The sequence below is a fragment of the Apus apus genome, chromosome 5 (genome assembly GCF_020740795.1).
Source record: "Apus apus isolate bApuApu2 chromosome 5, bApuApu2.pri.cur, whole genome shotgun sequence".
Classification (NCBI taxonomy): domain Eukaryota; kingdom Metazoa; phylum Chordata; class Aves; order Apodiformes; family Apodidae; genus Apus; species Apus apus.
The window spans coordinates 28,232,396-28,255,810 of NC_067286.1; the positions used below are offsets into that span (position 1 = coordinate 28,232,396).

At 42.3% G+C, this 23,415-nt stretch overlaps 1 protein-coding gene across 4 annotated transcripts; it reads right to left on the minus strand.

Annotated features, from left to right (window-relative positions):
* Positions 1-395: 395 nt before the first annotated feature.
* LOC127385456 (dynein axonemal light chain 1-like) lies at positions 396-23,103 on the minus strand. Of its 4 annotated transcripts, none has more exons than XM_051621227.1 (9): positions 22,479-23,103; positions 19,529-19,731; positions 12,480-12,518; positions 9,508-9,617; positions 8,786-8,841; positions 8,090-8,145; positions 6,673-6,799; positions 6,117-6,209; positions 396-4,279 (listed from the first exon to the last, which is right to left on the minus strand). In XM_051621227.1, the coding sequence occupies exons 1-9, from the start codon at positions 23,032-23,034 to the stop codon at positions 4,230-4,232; spliced, it is 1,290 nt and encodes a 429-aa protein (XP_051477187.1). In that variant the 5' UTR covers positions 23,035-23,103; the 3' UTR covers positions 396-4,229. The 4 variants fall into 4 exon arrangements, with proteins under 4 accessions (XP_051477187.1, XP_051477185.1, XP_051477188.1 ...); XM_051621225.1 differs by having other exon boundaries at positions 6,117-6,263; positions 22,479-23,102; XM_051621228.1 differs by lacking the exons at positions 19,529-19,731; positions 22,479-23,103 and adding an exon at positions 15,275-15,384 and having other exon boundaries at positions 6,117-6,263.
* Between the last annotated feature and the right edge of the window lie 312 nt (positions 23,104-23,415).

The following is a 23,415-nucleotide window of genomic DNA, read 5'->3' on the forward strand; positions in this document are numbered from 1 at the left end:
GTTTCACTACCTAAAGGAGATGGTAGAAACATGTATCAGTGTCTGACTGGCTAAACTTTCTATTACAGAAGTTTATTAATCTGTTAACCAATTCTTATCCTGGTTTAATGGAATTGGTGGTTTATTGCTGATAACAGAACTTAAATTCAAAATTATTTAGTAACTTTGTACTGAAGAAACACTAGCCATTTATTTAACTTATTTGGATTCTTTTCCCCATCTAGCAGTGTGACAGCAGTAGACTTTTCTCTTGGGGCCTAAGAACAAAGTCTGACAACCACTGTCTTAAAAGATGGAAAAATATTATGTATTAGTTGAGAAAAAAATCACAATTTATCAGCATGTTTAAAGCCTAAATTTTCTGTTCTAAAATATAGAGGCAATAAGGAACAGCATTTACATACCATAAACACATTGCTTCCTGAGCAGCTAGGAAAGTTTAATGAGAACAAAATTTAATTTCTGAACACTCTCCACAAGCTGAACTATTCAATTACACAACAGCCAAAGATGTTTGTATAAAATAACATATTATTTTTAAACAAGTTTCACAGAAGAACATTCATAAACATAGGCCTAAATAATTTAAACACAATAAGTTTAACAGTTTGGTCATGCTACAAAATTACTGTATACAAAAGATAGCCAAAGGGGATGTTAAAAGTGCTCTCTTGCTTGAAGATTGTTTCAGATGAGTCTGCTTCTACTGTAAACTGAATAATCTGCTGGTTCTCAGGGCTCCCCTCACATTTTCCCAGCAGTCCTCAATATTATCACTGCACACATCAGCTCTTTGAAGAGAGAGGTCCATGTGCTAACAAGCAAGCACAAAATCCTAGCTATTTCCTCTCACTAATTTAATCATAGCGTATTTTGCTAAGGAATGAAGTGGATGCTCATCTTCCATAATTTCACTGGGGGAAGCAGACTTCCAAATGGCTTGCAAGTTCTACATGGGTGTTCTTTTCATCCATGAACAATAATGTGCTTACTACATGACTGGATGTGGTGAGACAGGGAAGAGCAAAAAGTAATATAGAAGGACAAGCCTGATACCATTTACTCAGCTGCTCCCTGTGGGCCTGCAGGCTGAGCTTCACTGTTGGCTTATACATGATGGGGGTTAGCACCATCAATATGCAAATCAGCTGCTGTAATTCTACCACCTAGGTATGTCTTCCACCACATCCAGTGCATAATGTTAAAGTGCAAATTTTAAAATTTAGGAAATCTTTACTCATTTTGGAGGATAAAAAGTTTGGAGGGGGTGTTGAATGGTTCTGGAAAGCAGTAATGCTTAATCAGGCACAACAACATGAAGGTGAACCTTCCACACAACTTTGTGCTGCAGTATCTCTTAACAAATAGCCACAGTTTATTATTTTCTTACTGTATTGTTTCATTGAGATTGACATAGTTTAAAATCAGAAGTGGTTTTAATTATATGCAAATTTATCATGGCATGAAGGGAAATCTTGTAAGTGTTCCTTACTGCTGTTCTAATTGTGCTGACACTGACTTCCTCATTCCTCAGTAATGATTTTTGGTTCTTTTTTTGGTGGTAACTATAATACAGGCCCCCCCCAAAAAAGAGATTTGGCTCGTTACTCTTTGAGAAGAGCTGATGCCAGTGGGCCAACAATCACAGCTCTACTGCCAAAGCTGCAATAGCTCTTGGACTGACTCCCATACCTACAGCCTCTGCTGTTCACAAGAAACAGGGGCTGCTCTTAGCCCTCACATCTTGTCAATGGAGCTGTGTTTCATTCTGGTCATCACCACATACTCAGAACACTAAAGTTTCTATTCTGCTCTCAGAATGTCCCAAAATAGCCCATATCTAACATGAGCTTCAGAAATGTACAGCCTTAGCCCATATTTAGATATTTTCACAAAGACAAGGACAAGGGCTGCCTGGCACCGGGCAGCGCACCCGGTCGCTCTCCCGTCATGTTTGAGGCGCTAACGTAGCCATGCATTCCGTCCTTGCAGACCTTGTGCAAGGAGAGACCAGCTACAGAGGTTGAAACGTGTGGCCAGGTGCTGTGACAAGAGCACTACATGGTCTATTCTGAAAACTTCTCCAAACACATAGGTGAATTTGGCATTTCTGTTTGTTGGTAGTATTCAGAACTCTAGTTTTGCCCCACTCACGCTCTGGCTCATGTTAAACACTTAAATTACAGTTGTCAATGGCACAAGCCGATCCCCTGTTGCCCCAGCGGAGCAGATGGGGTGGCAGGGGCTGCGTGTGCCACAGGCTGTGTACTGCCCAAGCACAGCCACTCTGCTGGAAGTGGCTGCTGCAATTGAACTGAATGGCTTCGTTGTAGAAGCAGCCAGTATGATATTGACTCTCCCATCATGCTACTTGGTCAGTGGTGCCTTTACTAACGATAAACCTAGGAGAAGAATTCTAAAATAAATGACATACAAATATAAAGCTGTCTGTGAGATAAATCCAGTGAGCTCATTAACTGAGAAAATGCTTTCTGGTCAAGAGAGCAGCTGCCTGGAAACAGTTTGTGCTAGGTAAAGATTGTCCACAGTATTTGCCATTGCTCTCTTGACCTTATTTTAAGTAATGAATCTAATAAAACTCAAGCCTTATCACCAATTGCCAATTTAAGTTGGAATGCTCAATAATTCTTCCAACCATCATAGAAGAACTAGCAATATATTGAAACTAACCTGTGATTGTCTTGTAATCTTCCACTTCACACTGCTCATCTAGAAATGGATTTAAGAATTATCTTCTACTACAATTATACCTGGAGTTGAGATCAATACCACTAATGTCTGGGCCAATTCTACCTTTTTTTCTCTGACCATGACTTCCAAGATTTCTACTCCTGCCACACCTGCACAATCAAAATAGTGGAGAGTGGCATTCTGCCTCCATCCCTTTTATGTCTGGTCTGGAGACAGCAGGTACACTTGTTGCTATTTTAATTTAAACAAGGATGGTAACACAAATTAGAAGAAAAGCTTTGAAAAACCCCAACAAAAACAAGCTGCAGAAAAATCTTCTCAGTGACATGATGTCTTCTTTAAATTGAAGAAAAAAACCCTGTTATTGGCATCCAACAGAGTAATTGGGTATATTTTCATCATTGTTCGATGCTTTCACTAAAAGTAGTTACCTATCATACAAGGGAGTTTACTAAAACTGGTTACCCTGCAATACAGCACATTTAGTATGTCTTCAATCCTTTTTGTTTTTCCAGTGCCCCCTTTGCATCTCAGCTCACCTTCCCACTAACTACATACACTTTCTCTCACTGCTTTCATCTGTGCTTTCATTAAAAAATGAGTATTCTCAAAAACAAAATTTTCCGTCCTCAAACCCCAGGTCTTTTTTTCACTGTTTGTTTCCCTATTAGTATCAGCTTACTTAGTTATAGGAAAATTCCAGAGCTGAAAAGGATTATAGCCACCAGGCACACAAGCCAAAACTAGGAATCAGCTGTAGGCCACGTATTACAAAAAAAAAAAAAAAAAATCCTTAGTAAGAGACAAAAAAAGCCAGCAGATATTTTAGTCTCACTTAAACCATGCAAAGAATTCCTGTAGCCTCTTTAAAATAAATAAAGATATGCTATCCATGGCATTCTGAGCAATACAGCTGAGTTCCAGTGTGAGAAGCCCACTTCACCACTTCAAAACTTAAGGCCAGTAACAAGCAAGAATCAGACCTTTTTTGTGTGTAGGTCCACTACTGGGCCCGTTTGGCGTAACCGGTAAGGGAATGAAAAGGCAAACTTGCTTATTTCAAATACTGAGGGATTGCTGTGACAAAATTAAACACAACAAAGCCCGTAACATGTCTCTAAACCAGAATTTTTGTTCTTTTGGCCCCAGTGTTTCCAATTATATTGTTTGCCAACAGCACTTAATGAGATAAAGTGGTTCTATTATAACCCAAGAGTGAATAACAAGCACTACTAATCAGGTATTAAAAATGACTATGTATTAGTTTAGGTAAAGATCTCTTGCTAGCCAAACAGCAGATAAATTCAGCTCCACTGGTCTCTACTGAAGGTGTCATAAGCTTGACAAAGTTGGTGTGCCCAAATTTTGGGAACTCTTTCGGTGACAGACTGTGGAGATAAGCTGGTCTTTTAAAAATTGCTCAAAGATTTTCTTCAAAACAAATATTATATAAAAGTTCTATGTGCCAAGCTATCTGGAGTTACTTAAATAATTAAATACCAAACAAGAGTGTGACATCAGTTTGCTCCTTCTTCTTCTTCTTCTTCTTCTTTAATAACGTGGGTACCTAAGAGGAAAAAAAAAAGATGGGAAAAAATCTGCAAAGGTTTATAAATAGATTATGCAGAGAAAGATATAGTTAAAGCTGATATGAAAGTTAATCCAGACTGTTGGAAAGAGCTGGACTGGCAGAAAGAGGAAGGAGTTGTAGCTCCTGCCACTGCTTCTAACTGACATGAACTTCTACATACCTGATCTGCTCTTAACTAGAGAAGTTAAGCATATGAGATCCTCTTTTGGATGTTTTTCCAATGTCTTGGATAACAGGGGATTAAAAAAAGGTACTAAAGCAAGACCTGAAAAGAGTAACCTAACTTGGTCATTGCGAGGTGCATCACATTGGTTCAACTAACAATCAACTAGCACATCACTGTCCTCTTGCTGGGCCCCTACATTGTGCTGCCATTTCCATGACATACATGACCACATTGTATGACACCTAACTAGGATGTCCAGACTAGAAAACACAATTATATTAATGTGGATGCAAGAAGCAATATAGTCACATTTCTTAGGGATAAATTAGATGTCATAGAATAAAGCTGTATTGCCAAGTGGAGTCAAAGTCTATACCTACCCCCTGGGTACTTAACAAAAATAAAATCACTTTATATAACTGCCATGTTGAGCAAGGGCACCTCAGACTGTGGGATTGTGGCAGTCTGCAGGGTTCACACCACCTCATCGTGCTGTGTTTGTGAATTTTAAATAAGCTGAAATGCTAACAGCCCCAAAAAGCTTTATCAAGTTATACATTTTCCCTACAGTAGCAAAACCCAGTAGTAAAGGTAAGCTCACAGCATGCTGAAAAAGCACAATCAAATGCAGGCCTAAATAACTGGTATAAGAACAGCAGGGGTGGGAAGATACATGTTCATTCACCTACACTGTCATCTGGGTAATGGCAACTGGGTCGTACTGATGCTTTGCTCAGCTTGAGGCAGAGACTTGAACGATGGTGAGAGCCTTTTGCTTACTGTAAGATTGGGGTGCTGTGTTTATTTTTGCTCAGGTAGGAAATGGAAAATAAAACCACCAGAGCCTGGTTCTGTTGTGCTTTAGGCACTTAACTGCTGAGCAGGATTCCTGGCACAGGAACCAACAGAAAGGAGACACCTACCTACCTGCTGACAGAGACCTTCAGTGCCTATTTTTATCCAGAAGATCTTCACAACTTTGAGGTCCCTATATTTGTCCTCTCACATATAACAGAGTAAGAGGATCCTGGGGCAGTGTAACAGCAAGACCCATCTAGCCAGTTCCAGCATTTCTGACTTCTTTTGCTCAACATTATAGTCTTTGTGGTTTCCATTCTTAAATATCATCATCTCTTTCTCCATCACACACGAAATGTACCTGCCTGGTTTGAGCTCCCAGCTGCAGGAATTCTGAGAAAACAAAGGGTCTAACCTTACACTAACAAGGTTACTCTTTGCCCGTACAGAAACTTACCCTATTCAATTTTCTGTATGACTCTCAGCAAAAGGACTACTGCAGGCCATCCTTCACAGCACTACACTTCTCTCACCAGGCTTCCACGCCCAGTTAGTTAAATGCTAAAACTATTTGACTAGACACCTTTCAGAATATAGCCCAATGGTGGGGCCAGCAAGACCACTTGGACTTAATACTCCAAACTCCATCAAACACTTTCAGAATATCCTGAAGCTAGGGCTGCAAAATTCAGCTGCCAGAAGTCAGACTACTTATTAATAACTCCAAAGAGAGGAGGGAGGAATATTACATGGGCACACATGAATTTCTGAGGTTATAATTAATTTCCCTGTGTTAGTCTTTATATTAAGCTGTTAACTTACAGCAATTGCCTCATACCCCAAACTCACCATCCAGCTTTTTCAGTTTGGGTACCCGTTTGGTTGCTTCTTCAATCCAACTGTTCTTCTGATCAGAGGCATATTTCTCTTGTAGTGGATTGCCTACAAACACCAGATCCTCTAGCAATGGCAGCTCTGCCAGTCTCACAAACTCTGCTGCAACCACAAAGGTGAAAACACCAACCAGTTTGTGGAACATGGAAAGTACATCCACACCAAACCTTCCTTTCAACTCAGTGCAAACATAAATAGCATGGGATACAACAGGATGGGGATTGCTTGGGCTTGAACTGGTATCAGGTAAAAGAAAAGGTAAGCATTTTAAAAGAAGTTGAAGACAGATAATTCAAAGAACAAACTCAATTGGGCTTAGAAGTTAAATTCAATATTCTGACGACTTCTACTCTCTTGCATGAGAGGATATTTATGAATTTAGTGCATGTCTGCAGGCTTATCAGTGAGACTTAAGGCTCTGTAACATACATAAATATTTTTTACTTGGTGACTTATCTCATGCATCCATCATATTACAGGAGAAGTTACAGAATAGAGAGGTGTGACTTACCCCAGTCTTTCACCAAATTATTTGACATATAAAGAACCTTCAGCTTCTTCATTACACGGATACCCCTCAGTTTCTCAATGAAGTTGTATGAGATCCACAGCTCCTCTAAAGTCTCTGCAACTGCCTCCTGGAAAATGACTCAAGTAAGCTGAAGTATATCCCCCTTATTCTTCAGATTCTCTCTTCACCACCTACAGGTCACGTCATGTGAGAAAATACTAAGGTATATTGGCCTTCATTTCCTTTCAAGCAGGTCCTTAACTATGCATTAGTATTAGACAAATACTCATAGGAATTAAGAACAAAAAATCTGAAATCTTTAGGAGGACAGAAATGACAGTATGAGAATAAGAAAAGGAATAGCTGGCTGGAGTAGCTGTTAAGGCATAGGGGTAGAGGAGACAAATGTGGCTGCTTGTGCAATGCATGTATACATGAAGTGAATGCAAATCAACTTTAGATGGGTTTTTATTCTATATGGGAGAATGATCCATTTCAGGTGCATGTATGTTTGTACCTACCAGCCAGAAGTGGCTTTCATAATTCTCTCCAAAGAGAGGGTTTTTTAAACTAGCTATTACACATTGACTCTGCATTTCACATTTAAGAAATATGGCACCTCTGAAGGTGGGAATAGCTTTGAACAGAAACATTTTTTGGGAGAGACTAACAGTATCTCTTGTGGAAGAATATAATTACTATATTTATTAAAAAGTTGATTGAAAAAAAGTTTTTCTGCCCTTAACTCAAATGTAACAAGCTTGATCCAATTTTTTCCACAGCAGATTTTTCTCTACCTGGTAGACTTAGTCCTGCCACCATCTTCTCCCATAAAACCATATTGCCAGTTAACAAAAAAAGGACAGACTGTCATGAAGTGTGTGTTCATAGAATTGCTGATATTTTTGGTTAAGAAGCATAGCCTAAGTATCTACAGGTATAATATTCCTCATGTGAAAAGTCTGTAGGAATTATTTTAATGTAAAGCCAGTGGAATTTAAAGGGCTTCACAGACAGACAGTAGTTTCAAATAGAAGTTCTGCTCATCTTTGTGAAAGACAACTAAATCCCTCTTTCTAAAAATCCTTTTATGTGGTAAACTAGCCCTGAAGAACCTCCAAACATGAAGAGTGTTTAAACAAAAAAAGAAAGACTATCTGTGAAGAAAGACCAGCAACATGAACAGATTGTAGTGCAAGGAGAAAATATAGTGAAACAATAATGCAAATATTGTTTATTTAATGTAATGTACACATTATGTATATATAATGTAATATATAATGTATATTCAGCAATATGTAATGTAAATTTAATAATGTAAATTCAGCAATGACCTTTAGGAACACATGGGAAATATCCCACATTCTAGACAGCACTCCATTTTGTCAGCAAAGAATTGATACTAAGAAGCACATACCAATCCGTTCAAGTTCTTTATGTTATTTCTTCCCAAAGACAGAATCCTCAAATTTTCTGTAACAGATAAAAGAAAGTTTCTTGTTAATAAGACCATTAAGAACTCTGTCCCCTAAAGTCAGTAAGACAATGAGTTTCAAGGTGTCATAGACAGCTGCCCACAAAACAGAAGTTCAGTTCCACTCCTAGACAGATGGCATGCCCCTTTCAAGTAAGAACAAAATCAAACAAAGTACATCCAAATCCTCTGCAAGGTGGAATGGTATTTTTCCATCAAGATCTACAACACTCCAATCTCCCTCCAACCAATATCACAATTATAAAGTTGTTGAACTGCAGACTATCCATCATGGGCATGGACACTGGTCATTAAAGCACTGTAGAACAGGTTAAGTTTTAAGTATCACAACTCCAATCCACTGGAAGTTACAAAGGTGCTTTCTCAATGGAATTTTTTTAAAAAAACCTGTGTGGTGAGACATTTGCCAAGGCTAGCACACAGGGATAGGTGCTTTAATACACTGTTACTGCTAAACATGCATTCTCCAGTAAGACCGATAATTTTAAAGGTCACTTGTCATTTTCTAAGTGGAAGGAATTAAAAAGAATAAGAAAAGGGATAAAGCTGGACACATAACAAATTATGGTGTATGTCCTGTCCAAGCAAACAAAAATTGATCACTGGCTTGTCACTTACTTAGGTTGCCCAAGTTGGCGATTCTTTCGATGCAGTTTGTAGAGAGCGACAGTTTCCTTTAAAAGCAAGAATAATCAATTCACAGCATACAAGTGATCATTATATCAGAAGAGTTCAATGTCCGAACACCATTGCATTAGAAATAATTGTCTAGTTTTCTCTCATTAGATGGCAAACTTACTGGATGTGCAAACAGACTCAAAACATCTTCAAACTTATTGAGACTTCTGCAACGTTATTAAGCTTCTGGGAAAGAACCACAAGTTAGTCACATTACATTATCTTTTCTGTGCCTAGCCTTAACAAATGCCTGGACATTTATTTCTGAAGTGGCTCTAATTTCTTTCTGGAAGTCCAGGTTAGGTCTCCTTCTTTTTTGCATACATTTTTGAATGGATCATAAATATGTCAGTTAGCTGATAGATACCAAACACGCACCTCTAAATATATACCAGTAAACAATAAACCAATTTTCTGGGAACAAATATCAATACAGAATCTATCCTAACATCTTCTCAGTTAAGTGATAGGGGTCTTAGAACTAAAAAGTTCAACTGTGTGCAGAAAGAGAAGCTTAGCTGAGAAAAAGAGAAAGCTGCTGCTTTGAAGGCCACAGTTAAACATATTAAATAGATATTTGCACAGTGGACAGCAAAAAACCTGAACATTTATAAAAAGCAAAGAGAATATTTGGTTTCAAATTTATTTTTAAATGAACTTACTCGCAGTTAACAAGCGTGGAGAGAGCTTCATCCATCCTCTCTACAGGAGGAATCTGACCATATAGTTTCACTTCCTTTGCCTCTGAAGCCTTCTGGCCATTTTTTTCTTCCTGAAGAAAAGAGAAAGTGAAGAAAATGGTCACTGCTACTTGCAATTCCTAAAAATTGCTGTATTAAAAGATTACTATAAAAGTAATTACTTTAGAAGCAATTCCAGCATACTACTAAAGATATTACTGAAAAAAGAAAGCACTTTGAATATTGTTTATGAAGATTGCAGCTGGCATAGCACAAAGAAGGGAAGGCTAGCTTATTTTCCAGATATTGAAAAAACTTGTACATTGCATATGCTATTAAAAAACGCTGTGTTACATTTGAGCAATTTAATTAAGGGGTCCTCTGATGTAAAGAAATGGAGGGTAGATGGAGGTTTAAAATTCAGAATGAAAGTGCTTCCTTGGAGACTAACATATGCACACTTCAGCTAGGGCCAGTCTGTAGTAGAAATCAATTCTTAAAAGCCGTGACAGAAAAATCTCCTTCCTGCTTCACCCAGAAAGCTCAGAACTCACACCTAACTCCCAACATAAACCAAACATAGGGGAGTACGTTTTGGGGAAGAACCTCAACAGATTCAGAGTTAAGAATCTAAAACCCAGTAATTTCTAATTAGCCATTTAAAAAGAGTGGGGGAAGGATTTCACACTTTAGAGAATACAGCAAAAGACAAACTTCCTATTTACAGTCCAGGTTGATAATTTTCTATATTAAATACTTGATAAAGCTCAGAGCTTTCGGAAAATGGTCATAACTTCAGCACTTGGGTTTATTAAAAAATATAGTCTATTAAATATTTTTAAATTCTAAAGTGATGGCAATTACTGACTAGACACTTGGAATAAGTATCTATTTCAGCAGTAACACCAGTTTTGACAGCTGGCTCCCTGGCAGCACAAAGGGAGCATTTTGTCAGTTCACTCAGTGTTCAGTGGGAGGACTGGAGGTCCATTAACAAAGGAGGTATCTACTCAGCACTTTCAAAACAAGGACTGTTTTCTCCCCCATTTTTACGCAGCTACTGAAAAGGGAGATGGCTGAGGTCTGGCCTGGTTTGTATGGCTACTTCATAACGAAATGAGTTGCATCGCAGAAGTCTTTCAGAATCCCACAGCACAAGATCAGTTTTGATCACATTATTTCCTCTCTTATGTACCCAAAAATACTTCAGGCAACTTACTTGAATAAAAAATTAGCATGTTGTCTTGTGCATTTGCCTATATTCCAGTTTCTGCACAAATTCAGTGTGATAATATTTTTACTCATTATTAGTAATACAGCAAATAAGCATGTCAGATGTTTTGCTAGAATATGGTGAACATGTTCAAACAGTAACTTCCATTTTCTTTTCTAAGGACAATGCTGTATCTATTTGCATTTATAGTCAGTTTATAATCAATCAGTATGTGTCAACAAATAAAATACATCTTTTCTTAAAAACATGAAAGGGAGAGAGCTTCCAACAGAGCCTGTGGCCGGTAGGGAGCCCTTGCAGGAAGAAAATTAATCCTGATTGCTGCTCACTTCTGGAATAAAGTTCAGCAGAACCACCACATTAAGCCACAGAGAATCCACAGGTAAAACAGACACTTTCTAAAGAGCAGGTTACGTGTTTGCTAAGTTAAAGTTGCTTCCATTTAACTAATGTGACTCTGACTGCAGGGCACAGGTAAACCCTCATGTCAAAGGAAAGAAAAACATCTGAAGTGCAACACAACACCAGATCCAACTTTGTAAATCACAGGGATCCGGATTAGGAGTAGTAAAAGATTTAGACCCACCCCCAGTAACATGAACAGAAAAGCAAATTCAGCACTTCATGGCTAACATTTATGGAAATGCACCGACACAGATCTATTACTTCTAAGAAACTTGTGACAGAGGAGCACATGGAAAACAAATTTTTAATGGGAAACAAGATGTTGAGGTTTTGGAGGGCAGAAAGAGCTAGAGAGGAAAAGCAAAAAATTTTAATAGTCAGTTCACTACTCTAGTAATGCTAAGTTGTTACCAAAATGACTGAAAAAAAACCTGAAATACTGAAAGCACTAAAAAATGATAAAATTCAAAAAGGAAGTACTCTTCAGCTACAGACTAGCACCTTGAGCTCATGGTACACATCTTCTGGCTTTCAACTGTACCTGCCCACACTGTCTCAAATCCAGATCTTTTAGAGACCAAAACATTTATAAACTCTTGCTTTAGCAGCTGTCAGAATTGGCAGGACAGTGCATGTATACGGAACACCATGTCTGTGCCCTAATCTAAAATGGACTGCATCTGATGAAAGATTGTCACTGGTTTTACTAGACTGTGACCCTGACTCCAGAGAATCCTATATCATAATCTGAAATTGCGTCCCTGCCAACAAACAGCTCTCCAGAAGGCTCCAGGACCATGTCAGTCACTGCCCCAAATATACTGCATTAACACAGTACTTTAAGAAGAAAAACAAGCAAGAAACTAATTCTGAGTTAAGCTTCGAACATTATGAGAGACCATATGTTAAAAGACAACAGCTAAAGTTTCAGTGGAGCGAGAATTTCATACTTGTTTATTCTGTGGGCAAGGCAACACTGAGATAAAATAACAGAGAAAAATGAAAACAAGATATCCCGAACATTAAATCTCTTTGTAGCCTCAGGCCTTCTATCAATGCATATTCAGCAGAACGAGGCAGGAGAGTAAAACAGACTCATCTTTATCTGCCATATCAATTTAACAAGAGCACACAAGAGCCCAACAGAATGTATTATACCTCAATAAATACTAAGAAAATCTTTACTTTGCAACATTTCTTATAGCAGATGTTTAAAGTGAACATATTTTTTACAATAAATTTGAAAAAGAAATGCAGCTGAATCCAGTCGAAACCCATGCCACAGAGTACTGCTAAATATTGTTCTGGTACTTACCCATCTGGCTAGAGCTTCTCTGATAGTTGTTGGTTTTGCCTAAAAATGAAACAAATTTAAATGAATATTCATTGCAAATTTTTAGTTGGCATGTTCACTGCAAACCTATCTCCTCTCCCTTCTCTCCCTATCCTGCTTCCTGTATTACCTTTCTCCAGCTCAGTCCAAGAAGCTGAAACCCCTGAGTGTCCTGTAATTTAATTTCTGGGGTACTTGGTAGCATTTTCAGAAGCAATCAATTGGCTTCACATGCAGACATTACCTTCCAGATCTTACACTCTGCCCCATGTGGACCATGGGTTTGGGACACTGTTTTTCACCTTTGATGGTGAAATTCAATTCAACTCAATTCAAAGACATAAGAAATTACTGCACTGAAAAATGTGGTCTAATGCTCTTAAAACCCCACACTTTCTACTATCTACTATCGTGCATTGGCAACTTCCTGTCTGTGAGTCTGAGTAGACAGACTGATACAGCCTCTTAAGACAAACTGAGGAAAATAAGGTACCTCTTGCCAAAAATCACGAGCAATCTGGATTGTTTGTATTTGTTTCTCTCCATTTGCTCTATGCTGAGTCACATCATGTGATGTGAAAACATAATTATTCAGTCGGGGAAAATCTGAGATCTGCTGTACCGGGAATGTTAAGGATTGACCCACTGACCAACCTTCTGTTACCACTAACTCAACTTTTCTGCTTTTTATCAGAGCATTAATCAAACCACATGACATCCAAAACAGCAGTATAAAGAGAAACTCTTAAATATCCTAAACATTAAACATATTCTAAGATGTATTTCAGATTTAAAAGGTGTCAGACACCAGTCTTGCACAAAAACTGATTGACAACCTCCTTTCCACAAAAACAAGAGGACTCTAGTTTGGCCACCTCTATTGCTCTTCGGTGTAGCACTACTATGTGTGGACAGAAGCAGCCTTTCAGGTAATCAGAGATTTTTTTAAAAATTACTGAAAAGTTAAAGCCAACAAATTAGCTTCCACCAAAAATCTTACAGGCAATCCACCTTGGTGACAGAACTTTACTGTTGGGTACTTTAGACCTCCAGAAACTTTCAACCCAACAGGGAAAGACAACAGTTGAGGCAGCTGCACGTAACAGAATGGCTACAGTCACTGAACACCCAGCAGAGCTCTAAGACCCAGCAATACCAAGGAGCCAGAGCATGCATCTCCAACATCAATATATATTTTCATTGAGCATCCTCAGATGATCCAGCTGCTTCCACCCTGTGATGGGCATTCATTTTAATCCTGCCTCTACTGTGTGACAGCTACTCTAGGTCTCACTGTAGATGACCTGGCAAACTTGTGCCATGGCAGTATCTTCTTGGTGTCTGCTGCAGATAGAACACCTGCGTGACCTCCCCCTCTTCAGAAGACAACATTCTCAGTTCCAACTCCAACAGCCTCATGAAACTCCATTAACAGCCACTGGCGTGCCAGCAAAAACAACAGGCTTCCACTTCACTGGGGTTTTTTTTATGTGAATTCCATTGCATTTTTCTTAATTGTGGTAGCCAGTCATAACAGCATCTCAGTACCTGATCTCAGTCACTCATGTTGGAGACAGAAACTGCTTCTGGTTCAAACTCACACCTAAAACCAGATCGGACTTTCAAGCTAGTGATCCACATAAGTACAAGGAGCAGCTTCCTCCCTGACCTCTGCTAACTTGTTTCTCCTGTTGTAATATCTGACTTGGTGGAAATATGAAAATCAGCATAGTGTGTTATCAAGAGATATCAGGGATTTTGTTTCGTTCTTTGAAGTGCACTTGAACTTTCTAAATTGTTGTATCTTCTGCCAAGGGAGGTTACTTAAGGGAAACCTCCCTTTGTGAAGCCTATTTTCAGTGTTTCTCTACCTGCATGTGGAACAATCTCCTACAAGTATTTTAAACTAAAGAAAGTCATATTACTTTAAATTTTAAAATGCCACGCAATCCATATAAATCGTCACCCTGAAGAACCACCACCAACACACTGGGGAACAAGAAACATCATAACTTAAAGGGGAAAAACCACCAACCCTGTAAATTTACAAGTAGTAATAAAAGAAAGTATTTTTTCCCCAAAGACATGGCTGTTGGACACAGAGCATTTACAAAATTCAAACTCCCAAGAAAAATTAAACCAGTGACGCTTTGCCTTCGTTTGCAAACATTTATTTATATGTTATGTAGAGCAAACCAGAACTGCACAGCAAGAGATACCAGGCTAATCACTGTAGTAATTAATCATAGATACCGCTGCCTTAAAAACACGTACTATCTGGTTACAGGGACGGCGTCCCCACTATTTCGATCCATCCCTGACATCGCCCTTTTCCAAGGCACAGGCACAGCCCCCCCACCTTAGCCAGCCCCAGACCCCGGGCTGCCTTCTGGCCAGCTGAAGCGCTGCCCGGGCTACTCGGCGCCAACCCAGCCGGGAGCAGCCCCGGCCACGCAGCGCTCCGCCCGGGGCTGCCGCATCGCCCCCGCCGGCCCCCGGGGTCACTCGGGCACAGCCTGGGGAGACGCCGCTCACACCCACTCGGCCCCTTCCGCCCCACCAGGGCCGCACCAGAGCCTTCCCCCCCACCCCCGACTCCGGAGCAGGCCCCGGTCGTCGAGCGCTCCCCCAGCCGCCGCCGCCAGGACCAGAGGACGCCCCGCTCAGCCTCTCCCCAGCCCCCGGTGTCCCCAGCAGCCGCCGGGCCGGCCGCCCCCCGCAGGCCCCGCGCCCTCCCCGCCCCACGCCCGCCCGCCGCGCCGGCCCTAGGGACCCACCATTGCCGTTGCTACCGTTAACGCTCCGGTTGCTAGGGCACGGTGGCCTGGCGCGCATGCGCAACGCCCGGGGCACGGCGGGGCGGGCTGGGAGAGCACGCAGGCAACCGCACCTGGCGACCATAGAGATGCACTGCCGCAGAGTGTCCCGTCCCGGAAGTCGCGTAGGCGACGTCGTGGTCCTCCCGCGAGGCGCTCCCTGGCGGCGCCGTGCGGACCTACACCCCCCCGCACACACAGACACACCCGGCCCGTTCCGCTCTCCCTTTGCCTCTAGTCCTAGCGGTAAAAAAACCGAGCCCCAGGAGCAGTATCAGACACCTTTTATTGAAACCGACACGTGAATAAAATTAGAACAATGTGCAAACTGCAGGCAAGGCTTTACCGGCGGCCTGGCCCGGTGGGTGCCCGGGCGCGGCGGCCCAGCCGGAGCCGCCCCCAGAGCAGCGGGGCCTCGCCCGCCTCCGGCACGGGGCGCCCCGGGACCCCCGGGTGAGCCGTGCCCCAGCCACCCGAGCCCTGACAGGTAAGGAATGCGAAACTACAGAAATCCGGTGGCTGTAACTAAGGCCGTAATTAGGCACTGCAGGGAACAGCTACAGTACCTGCGGAGGGTCTGCGCTGCTACCTTTGGTCTCAAGTGGCACTGTAAAGATACAAAGTACTAGTGCAAAAGGTGGCTGGTTTTCTACAGACACTTTTGTGAATTATTTTGTCCCAGAATACACTGACCTGTTCACAAAAGGATCTTCACGGTAAAATTATTTTCATTTTTCCTCCTCTCTTTGTTTAAAAAAAAAAACTAATTCAGCTTCCCAAACAAATTAACCATTTAGAAACAGAAATATAATGTCAAGTTCTTACACAAGCTTGCTTTTTAATACAGGAAGTGTTTAACTTATCTTTCAAATTGCATACACCTGACATCTAACACTGAATTACCTGAAAGGCTTGTGCTTTGGAAATGAAGCTTTTAAGCTACCTGGTTTTTGTTTTATTTGCAACTTAACATCTCCTTCCTGAACCTCTGGCTTGGGATCATGCATGGCAATGGGTATGCTGAGGTAGGTCTGCAGTGTGGAGACAGTACTGGGAGGGTGACAAAACAGGGTTGGGGAGGTGCTGCACTACCAGTGTTGCACTGGGCTGGCCACTGAGGATAGACATGACAAGGCAGACAGAACAAACAAGCCTTCAGGCAACCCTGAATTCCTCTGTGCTTGAAGCTTGATGTGAGTTTGGAACAAAGGCAAGGTATTAAGCATGGGAGACACCAACATGCATGTTGCAGCAGGCTGTGGTCCTGGACTTCTGAGGCTTGGAGTTTTAGTGTAGGTTCAAGCACCAGGTATGACTCTGCAAAGATTCCTTCATCCAGTGAGGGAGTTCAGGGAGACTAGGTGTGAAGATACTTTGCATGGAGTGAGCAGGATGGAGCTTCCTTCGCAGGGAGTGGATAGATAAACTGTTCAATTGGCAGCAATGGCGTGTGGAGAACATGTGACTTCAATCAAATTATAAGAAGTAATTAAAGTTGCAGAAAGCTAATGAGACCTGAGCAGCAGCATAATGACAGTTAACTGGAGAGAAAAGATCCCTGAGAGCACAGCAAATTTCAGTACCATAAATTAAATTTTGTACCTTCCTGGGCAGCTCTCAAACTTGTCTGACAACATGACCTTGGAAAGATAATTTGTATGGATAGAGGCCTTTGTTAAACAGGCCTTCAGTCCTAGCACTGTTACAGCAAGACCCTCTCAAGAGATCAACTCATTTGCCACTCACCAAAAATTAATTAGAATGAAAAAAAACAATCTCAGGCAGTCATGGAAGAGACATCCTAGACTCGGTTTTGTGGGTTTTTTTGGTAGGTGGGTTTTTATTGTTATTTTTTTGTTTGTTTTGGAGGGCTTAGGGGACTTTTGTTTTTTAAGTATTATGATTCAAAATGATCATCACCATAAGATGACAGCTTTTTACAGTCAGTCTTAGTCTTCTACTGGCTAGGTTCTCTGTATCTCTAATTCCGCTTCCTCCCCAAAAACAGCTGTCAGCATCTGTTGACATCATTACTAAAGAGTTCCACAAGTAATTAATCCGTAACTTAATGGCAGGTGTTATGTTTAAAACAAGCAATGAAGAGAGAAGTAAGACTTGCACATAGCATAACTGCATTTAATCATGCTTTAACATATGTCAATCCAAGACATAGAACAGATGGGTTACATCCCTAATACAAGACAGTGCTACAGCTGCCATTCTCCTGGAATGACAGGAAAAGTTCTTTTTTGAAAGAAAGACTGTATCACCAGAAGACCACTACTTGAGGTCAAGGTATACGAGCCTCATTATAAACAGATATCCCCAGGCTCATGTAAATAGAAAATATTTCCAAAGTCTATATGGCTGTAAATCTGAGAGCTCTGGACTAAGGTAACTTAAGGCCAAAAGCCAGAATCATTCATCATTTTGATGTCAAATTTTATCATCCATGGGTTGCCATCACTCCCCAGGTGTGATGCAGTCTGTCATTGCTGGGGGTGCAGGCTAGCTGTTAAATTCTTTGTCAGGAATACTGCAACCAAGAAAGTACCTACTGCTCTCTTCAGATACTTGTTTCTTGATATAATCAATTCAGGCTGTCAAATTTGTACTACAATGCAGCCTACTTAAATTGTTTCACTTCTCTTCTGTGTACCTAGTTAAAATAACTTAAGCAAATACAAATGCATCCTTTCTTTTTGGACTTACAGCTAAGTAGTCATTTGGTTGTTTTGTATTTCAGAGCTTTTCTCAGTCAGTCCCTCCAATTCACCAGTCATTTTGATGGCTCAAGCTCAGTCCTCTACAGTTCTGCAACACCTTGCAGGTGCTTAAGTGTTCACCCCAAATGCAAGTGCAGAAACTCCTGAATCTTTCTCCAGGAGTGTTCCTGTGCATGGGCATGTGCTTTGCTCTCTCCACCCCCCAGAACAGGCACCCCCAGAACACGATCCAAAGCTACCTTACAAAATGGAGTATAAGGAGGATCAATTCGGTGACCTGCTCCTGGATAACTCAAGAGTTCAAAGTTTTCTTTCCCATACTGGCGTAGACGACTGATTGCAAGCTCAGCATATAAGGAGCTCTTCCACATGTGATCATCTTCCCCTACCACTAAGAGAAAGTGACCTTCTGCTTTCTCAATGGGGATTGCAGAAGGAGAGTTGGCAGGATTCGCTGGGTCCTCCAGAGCGTCAAAAACATCAAATACACCAGCATCAGAAACACTGACCTTATTCATATCAAAACGCAGCCCAGGCAGAGTCATCTCACCATAATGGAGGTCTGCAACTGTATTTGAGCTACAGCCAGAGATACAGACAGCAGCCACCACTTCTGGCAGGAAGGTGATCATGGAGAGCGCTAATTCTGCCCCTTTCCCAGTCCCAATCACTCCAACTCCTGGTCCCTTCACCTTCAGTTAAGATAGGGGATGGGGAAGAAAGGAAGAAAGGAAGTACGCGTCATGAGATTAGACACTAAATGCCTCTGGAGTTGCTATTAAATAAAAGGCTAGGCTTATTGTTCATGAGACTGGCTCCAGGCTTCTCCCTCTGTTTAGTGTCTTATTTTTCAGAGACAACAGGAAGCTGTCAAACTCCACAAAATAACACAGACAGGCACAGATACTATTACTTCAACCTTAGCTAGTCCCTACTGCATATTTTAATGCACATATGTTGTCTTTTTCCCAAAACAGGTAGCAGGACAGTCTATTGCTATTCAAGTCTCAGGCAAATAAGTTAACCTCAAAAATGACATCTGAAGGATTAGATAATTAGTATTTAGTCTTGTGCTTTTCTAGCCTGGAAAGTAAAAATTAAAGCAACATCCCAAGTCATCAGATCCACTCCTTTGCTGACTACTGAGGAGTTTTGCATCCTCTCAAAGTAATTGCTTTAATTAAAAAAAAAAATCACCATCTTTATCACCACTGCTCCTGTTTGGAGGATATTCCAGCACTTCACTGTTCTAATGATGAAGAATTTTCTCACTTCCAGCATGAATGTATTTAATAGACAGCTTGTGCTGGAAGAATTTCACTCTCTGCAGTTATATGCGTAGCCATCTATGCAGGACCTGCACTTTTTCCATTTTTGGGCCCAAACCTGCCCAGCAGAAACTGACAGTCAAAAAAACCCCACTAAAATAAATCACCACCACCATCAGGCAGGACTCTGTTACCCTTAGACACTCACCCGTAACACTCACCTTTGGGTGACGCTGTAGGAATCTAGCTGCGTCCTCAAAGTACTCCAGTTTGAGTTCTTTCAAGACCTTAGGCAGATCTTCAAAGTCAAAATACGGCAGAGAAAGAGCTGCAAAACCACGGGTAGCCAGGAGACTGGATCTAAATTCAATCAAACCTCCTTCATCACCATACATGTCAATCACTCCTGGAAAGGGGCCATCACCTATAGTAAAAAGATGTACAGGTGACATTAAGAACTATCTGGTGAAGACTGAACAACAAAATCTTAAGACATTTTCTATTAATACCCATTGCTTTTCCATTTGCACAGCAGCAATTAGAGGAACTAGTACTGTATCTCACCTTAGCTATTTCAAATTAAGAATAGAGAATAGATCCTCACCTTCCTGTAAAATATGTGAACAGTTAAACTTGTCTTTAAAAAATCCAACAACCTGTTCTAAATCTATTTTTTAATGGACCTACCTCCCACCCTCAGAACAATCATACTCTAAATCTGCTGTTTTCCCACAAAGAAGTTGTAACTTAATTAGCAAAGTGCAAGCTCATTACTAATATGGCAAGTGCACTGAGCCCTGGAAAGAAATTCTACAAAACTTCTTCAAACTCTGGAATAAGGTGCATTGAGCAAAGCACAGCCAAGGGACACCCACTGGTAGATTAAATAACTGGACTTACTAGCTCTCTCTGAATATCAGCACTGTAACACTTGGCAGCAGAACTGCTCTGCAGATGTGCAGAGGCAGAAGGTAAAAGCAAGAGCTATATGGGTGCAGTTATGTGTGACTGGTATAAACATGCATATACCCATGTATAGTCAGTCCCACAAAACTACAGAAATAATTAGAACCACAATGTTAGCCAAGCATGCTTTTGCAGCCACAGTTGTGCTGTGATATTACCATATGCCCGGGCAAGCAATTTTTTTTTTCTTTTTTTTTTTTCCTGCCCACCAGATGTCACCACTGATGTACGTGGATCCAGCTCACTACAACTATCTCAGCGGAAAAACTACTTGCTTCTGCAAAAATGCATTAACCTGTTGTGCAATTACCTCTGTGCAATACAGAAAGGAGCTCTGGCATTTCAAGGTGCTTGAGAAAAGGAAATTTTGGGCAAGACACAGTAGATGATGGAAACCTCCTAACTTAGTGTTAGGAAGTCCAAAAAGAACTGAAACATGCTTTTGGGTTATTTCAGTCCTGAATTTTTTCACAGAAGTTTAATACTCTACTTGAGAGAAAATACATATGGATAAATTTATCACAGTGATCAACAATAACCTTTAGTTAACAATGGTCAGCCTGGATGGTTGGAAAAAAAAAAAAGCATTTGTTTAGCACCCCTACCTGGAAAGCTTTCTAGCAAGAATATGTGATCAGAACAGAGTCAAGCATAAATGTGTTTCTCTCTCATGAAGAAAACCTGTAACTTACAGAAGGATCCTGGACTGCCTTTCTAAGTGCCTACACATGCCCAAGTATAGTTTCTGCATAGCTCACTAAAAAGCAGGATAAAATGGGCTAGACAACTTTGCTTAAAAAAAACCCACAAAACAAAACACTCCCACACCTGTAATGCATGCCTGATTTGAGAAATCTCCTTCATATTAAAACTACAGTGTAAGCCCACTCATGTAATCTCACTTTTACTAAGAATGGTTCACCTTTATGATTCCTGTCTTAACAATATTAATGTTTTTCTATCCCTGGAGCAAAGAAAGGTATGGCAGTAATGCTGCCATAGTAACTAGATCCTCCCAGCAAGAAGGAGGCCAGTATCATTTAAGCCATGATTCCAGACTTTTCCATGCTATTACAATGCCAGACTTCCTAAAGGGAAAAATGCAGTTCCATCTTGCAGATCTGTGGTATCCCACTGAGCTCAGCAGAAATCTAGCTCATCCTCTAAGGTAGGATGTATCAAAACAACCACATCTCAGCGATGGAAGATACATGCTGACTAAACATTTGATCCAAAATTCAAAGTTCAATCTCCCTTGTTGTTTTTCTTCTGTGGACTTTGGATCTGTATCTAAATGGATAAAAAGATTATTGGTTTGGAAATAATTGACTAAAAATACTTAAATCCCTAATAACTGTAGTGATACTTACAGGACTTGCTGAGCCAAGTTGGTATAAGTTAGAGGTAATTTGGAGGACAGTTCTAGCAGCATAACACTCAGGGAAATACAGTGTTTAAATCATGGCTCAAGTGCACAAACACTGTAATTGTTGTAGGGTTTCATTTTCCAACACTAGCAGGCCATCAGTGTCACACCTCATAAAGCACAACCACCCCACAAGCAGAACAAGTAGAACTTGCTTAGGAATCTGTTTTGCCTTTATACCACAGAACAACTGAAGTAACTCAGGTATTCACTTCACTTTGGCTCTGGTGAAACAGAGATGGAATAGCTAGATTTTCTGCAGTCTCTTTTGCCCCTCTGCTTAGTGGCATGAGTTTCAAAGAGAAGAAAAACACCTTTTCAACTTGATCCTACTCAGGGTAAAACCCTTGGGAGATGTAGCATAGTCTCACATGATGAAGCACATCAGCTTTTCTAAACCTTACAGATTCTAGTAGTCCAGAGCAAACATCAAACCCACTGAAAAATCGTAGACCGAGAGCAGCAACACAGTAAATTCTACAACTCCTATTCTCACTTAGCTTCTGCCTGTCTCACAGAGCCACCTGCCCGTGCCTGTCCCGCCGGTGCTGCCGGGAAGGAGCAGGCAGCGGAGCCGTGTCCCGACAAGCCCGAAAGGAGCGTCTCCGTGAGATTTCAAGGACCAAAACCCGGCCGCCCGTCAGATCTAGCAGGGAATATGGGTTTCCCGGGTGATGCCCTTTGTACGTTTTTCTTTCAAAAGACTTCTCTTGCCCTGCAGAGAGAAGCCCGGGGGTCCCGCCGGCCCCAGCGGGAAGGGCTCCGGCCGGGGCACTCACCCGCCGGCAGGAAGAGAGAGCCCCTTACGCGTCCCTCCTTCAGCCGGATCCTCCGCACGCCGGGGGCCGTGAACCACCTCTCCACCTTGGCCTTGGCCACCAGCGGCCCGGGCAGGGCGTCGGGCAGGCTGTGGCTCTCGTGGACAAACACCTCCACCTTGGTCGGGACGTCGGTGCTGCGGGGAAGGAGCCGCTGGTACGGCCTCTCCATGCCGGCGGGGGCGAGGCTCCAGAAGAGCCCCATGGGCTCCACGCCGGTGTAGCTCCCGCCGTGCGAGGCATCCGTGCCCAGGTGCAGCTCGCCGCGGCTGTCCGCCCGGTAGTGCGCGCACGACTGGAAGAGGCAGCCGCGCTCATCAGCTGCCACCGCCCGCAGGGTCACCGGCTGCCCCGGACTCAGCCCCGCTACCCGCGTCTCCACCCGCTCGTCCGCCAGGCCGGCGGCGGGGGACACGGCCACGCTGACCGCCCGGCGCCGCGGCTGCGGGGCGGGCGGCAGCGGGGCCCGGCACAGGGCCCGCGCCGGAGCCGCGGCGGCGGCCGCCGCTCTCCACATGACGGCGGCAGCTGGGCGAGGGCGGCGGCGCCAACGGCAATAACGGCAGCGCGGCCCCCGCCCCCGCCAGGCAGCCTCAATCGACAGCAGAGCCCCCGGCCCGGCCGGGCGGCGCGGGGCTGGGGCAGCGGGACGGCCCGGCTGCCCCGGGCACGGCGGGGGAGGGAGGGAGGGAGGGAAGGGCCGCCTCCGCTCCGCCTACCGCGCTGTAGCCGTCCTGCCAACCATCCGGAGCAGCGCCCGTTGGGAGACGTGAACCTTTTATTTTCATCCATTAAAAAAGCCAGGGAATGCGAAACGCATAAACACCCCCCTAGAATTAACATGAAACACGAACAGCAACTTAGAATCCATCCACTTAGCTTGGGTGTGTACGACACC